The 3,576-nt window shown below is 39.1% G+C and overlaps 2 protein-coding genes across 3 annotated transcripts; both read right to left on the reverse strand.

The window, feature by feature from the left end:
- Positions 1-76: 76 nt before the first annotated feature.
- LOC9298361 (NADPH-dependent diflavin oxidoreductase 1) lies at positions 77-1,134 on the reverse strand. The gene is made up of 4 exons (XM_002862237.2): positions 917-1,134; positions 567-644; positions 351-455; positions 77-278 (listed from the first exon to the last, which is right to left on the reverse strand). Exons 1-4 carry the CDS (start codon positions 1,055-1,057, stop codon positions 168-170), a joined length of 435 nt encoding a protein of 144 aa, XP_002862283.1. The 5' UTR covers positions 1,058-1,134; the 3' UTR covers positions 77-167.
- Positions 1,135-1,736: 602 nt separating this feature from the next.
- LOC9298360 (nucleolin 2) lies at positions 1,737-3,264 on the reverse strand. 2 transcript variants are annotated; one of them, XM_021021691.1, is made up of 7 exons: positions 3,172-3,264; positions 3,003-3,049; positions 2,769-2,915; positions 2,520-2,672; positions 2,309-2,440; positions 2,080-2,222; positions 1,737-2,006 (listed from the first exon to the last, which is right to left on the reverse strand). In XM_021021691.1, exons 1-7 carry the CDS (start codon positions 3,193-3,195, stop codon positions 1,960-1,962), a joined length of 693 nt encoding a protein of 230 aa, XP_020877350.1. In that variant the 5' UTR covers positions 3,196-3,264; the 3' UTR covers positions 1,737-1,959. The 2 variants fall into 2 exon arrangements, with proteins under 2 accessions (XP_020877350.1, XP_020877300.1); XM_021021641.1 differs by having other exon boundaries at positions 2,508-2,672; positions 3,172-3,263.
- Between the last annotated feature and the right edge of the window lie 312 nt (positions 3,265-3,576).

Genomic DNA, 3,576 nt, shown 5'->3' on the forward strand with positions numbered 1-3,576 from the left:
ATACCTGAAAATACAGATAACACCAAAACTGAAAACTTAGTATTCTAACTTGGACTTTATAGTACTATACCAGAAACAGTAAGAATGTGGATACAATATCTTCAACTGATCAAATGATTCGTCCGAATTCAAAGAATATTATGTAAAAGCAGGATTCTCTATATTTCTTAATACACCGTATCATACCCTGATGGGTGTTGATCATCTCCTAGACCTTTTTCAATGATGGTTGTGGCCCCCAGATCTGATAATCTTTTGTCTAGCTTCTTTGCTACAAACTAAAGCCATGAGAAAGAAAATCATGTCATGAATTTGTGCCACAGAAGAATAAATCAGACAGATGAACTTACATTGTACTTCTGGTAACCAGAATCACCTAATCCAAACACCGCATAGCGAACTTGTTGCAACCAATAGTTTCCCAGATTTCTTTGAAGAAGAAACCTCCAAAATGCCTTGAATGATTGAAAAAGACAATGAACAATATAAGCTACAAATAATTAGAAGTGGTTTGCAAGGAATAACCAAATACATGTTGGTAAAATTTCTCAAGAATTTAAACGAACCTTAAAGGAATCAGGAGAGTCTCCTTGCCCTGTAGTGGAGACAACAAAAACAACAGCCTCCTCATGAGGTAAGGAACTCTGCAGAAACACACATGATAACTTGATGAAAGGAAAACACTTTTATGTCACACTATTAGAGAGTTTGTGAAATCTCAATTTTAAGTCAAAATTCAATCAATATAAATCCAATAGCTGACTATTGGTATGGAAACAAACATATTAGCAATCATCGGTTTTTGTCTTCCACAAATTTCAAGGTGAGCAATTGAAAGGTTTCCTTCACATATCAAGCATCATATAAACAAAGCAAACAATCTTTGAAACAAAATTTTATTTTACTACACACATACCGCGTCGAATTCGTCGGTGGAGACGATAGATGCTGGAAATCCACGGCGTTCTGCTTCGCGGCCAATACGCTCCGCCGCATCAAGAGCGTTCCCGGTCTGAGAAGCATACATCACAAGCAGCTTCCTCGGCTTTTCTCCCATCGCCGCCACTTCACCACCCGTCGATTGAGAATAACTGCAAAACCGGATCCCGGTCTGATGATTTAAAATAAGAAAAGTCGAACCGAAATTGAACCGAATGAAATCGAGAAAACAACCGGTTATTCCTACCCGATTGATGTCATTCCTTGTCGTGGCCGCAAAACGCAATCTAGTGATCAATTACTCTTTTGCTGGTATGCTGGAAATGTGAGAAAGGAACGTTATTGATATGTAGCAGAAGCGATGGTGCAGCAAAAAGTTTGCGCCAAGAATGCTTGAATTGTCCGGTTAACGTTTGATGAAGATGTGAAACTTTCTCTGCCCTCTATGCTGGTGTGACGCCATGGAGTACCATGAATGTCTCACAAGTTGATTAGCTGTGCCAAGAGAAGACTGGTCAAGTGCTTTTCAGGTACTTTCCACAAGAAGCAAGAGGCCGCTGCAATTGATTATCTTCTTGTCGCATACAAGTATGTGTAGACTAAAGCGATCAGAGGCGCTTGTTCTTGGTATATTTTGTGGTTAGGATTTTGATAACGAGTTTTGAAGAGCTTTATGAAGAAGAAACACAACCGGAGGATTTGGTATGCCATCAAAGAAATGGGGTTATGGAGAAGATATGATTCTAACGAAAATGCTTTTCGACTACCTAATCAATCGAATCGCATACGGCTCAGAATGAAAGGCAGATAATAATGAGATTATAGATATTACTGTTAACATCCAGAAAACAGTACTAAGGTCATAACGAAGGTAGCTGGTGATTGATTATTGAGCAATACCGTTAACATCCAGACAAACACAAAAAAAAAAAAAAAACCGGAGTACTAGGAGAGAGAGAGGGAGTTGCACAAGCTTAAAACACCAACCAAAGAGAGATAATTCTACTCTTCAGGAGCTTTTTACTTCACAGTCATCTTATAAGCTCTCTTAGGAGCAGAACGACGACCTATAAAAAATAAACCACGAAGTTAATGGGAGGTTTTACTTTGTTAGCAAGAATCAAGGGCAAAGTCATGTACATAATGATGGGGACCCTCTTTCCATGTCCGGTGGCGGCAGAACCATGTCAACTGTAATCTTCCATCCTCCCACGTTACGTCCACTAAGTTTAAGGGCCTTGTCTACTGCGCCTTTTCCTCCCAGAATAGTAATGCTAGCAAACCTGTAAAAAGGTCATCAGAGACAAGTATTTAGTTAGACTTGATTAAACTATAACTTGAGAGGGAGGAATCTTAAGAAGCCACAAACCTGTAGAGACCACCACTATCATCTGTGGGAATCGAAACATTGGTCACCTCTCCACATGAAGAGAAATGTTTACTCAGCCCGATCTGGACATCAATCTTAGGGAGCGAAGTGTCATAACCCGTAACTCCAATCCTAAATAATTTGGTCAATATCAACAACATGACAACAAGAACACATACAAAGAGAGAGATCAATTTACTGGCGTTCTGACTCCAAGTGTTTGGCTCCCGCAGGATCATTGTATTGTCCCTGATAAGGTGACTCCTTAGCGTATACACGCCATCCTCCCTCCTCGACGTCACTTCCACTAAGTTCCAACGCCTTCTCAAGGGCACCTTCTCCGGCAATATGCATGAAGGCATAACTGTGAAACCACAAAAACTAGTTTCTTTTAGTTGGCATTCGAAATTATAACTTGAGAGCTCAAGGGAAAAATTGGAGGAAGAAACCGAAATCAAACCTCTGGATGGTATCCTTTTCAGCGTTTCTGGGAACGTAAATAGATATGATCTTTCCACATGAAGCGAAATGTTTTGTCAGAGCGAGCTTGAGATCATACGCATGAAGCGAAGTTTCATATCCCTCAACGCTAATCCTGCTAAAGCCACTGCAAACAAAATTTGATGATCACGAGATCTTATTGTACTAAATCGACAACATGACAAAACAACATTAAAAGTAGAATCAATATTACCGGCGTTTTGGAATGTCTGATGCATCATTACCGTTCGATTCAAACCCCTAAAAAGGAGATCTAATCAGAAATTCTACTACTTCAAATGTTTGTCTTCTTTTTTGTAAAGAAACAATTCATAGAGTTTAAAAAGTACGTAATAAGAAATCCATAAGGAGAAGAAGATTACTTTGATGATGGTGGATTCGCCCATACTTAAGTTGAGAAAAGCAGACTGCTAGGGCTTTTTTTTCTTTTTTTTTTTGTCAAAGGACGAAGAAGGTACAGTATCTATAGTTTTCGTTTGGGACATTTCTTGTCTATAATTAAAACCAAACGATTGGGCCTTAAATTTAAGACAGGCCTGGAATAAGCCCATATAGTCCTCGGTTTTTTGTCACTATCAAATCTCAAAGTCTCAAACCTCGAAACTGGTTTCTGTCACTTGGGCTTTTATTGATCCAAATCTCAAATTGAACCGACAAAAACGAGAAGAAGAAGAACAAGTGCATATTGGTTTGGAAGGAAACATAAACGAGAAGGATAAAGTAATAGCCATCGTAAAAGATGAAGTCATAGTGGGCGATGACGATGA

Source organism: Arabidopsis lyrata (genome assembly GCF_000004255.2).
Source record: "Arabidopsis lyrata subsp. lyrata unplaced genomic scaffold ARALYscaffold_777, whole genome shotgun sequence".
In the NCBI taxonomy this organism is placed as follows: domain Eukaryota; kingdom Viridiplantae; phylum Streptophyta; class Magnoliopsida; order Brassicales; family Brassicaceae; genus Arabidopsis; species Arabidopsis lyrata.

What these genes read in the sequence shown, in the direction of transcription:
- LOC9298360 (XM_021021641.1), bottom strand. Translation starts at nt 3,195, where the DNA reads ATGGGCGAATCCACCATCATCAAA. An exon ending in CACTTGGAGTCAGAACGCCA is followed by an intron (nt 2,441 to 2,507) that starts GTAAATTGATCT and finishes CAAATTATTTAG; the next exon opens with GATTGGAGTTACGGGTTATG. An exon ending in AAGAGGGTCCCCATCATTAT is followed by an intron (nt 2,007 to 2,079) that starts GTACATGACTTT and finishes TATTTTTTATAG; the next exon opens with GTCGTCGTTCTGCTCCTAAG.
- LOC9298361 (XM_002862237.2), bottom strand. Translation starts at nt 1,057, where the DNA reads ATGGGAGAAAAGCCGAGGAAGCTGCTTGTGATGTATGCTTCTCAGACC. An exon ending in ACTCTCCTGATTCCTTTAAG is followed by an intron (nt 456 to 566) that starts GTTCGTTTAAAT and finishes CAATCATTCAAG; the next exon opens with GCATTTTGGAGGTTTCTTCT. An exon ending in CTGGTTACCAGAAGTACAAT is followed by an intron (nt 279 to 350) that starts GTAAGTTCATCT and finishes TCATGGCTTTAG; the next exon opens with TTTGTAGCAAAGAAGCTAGA.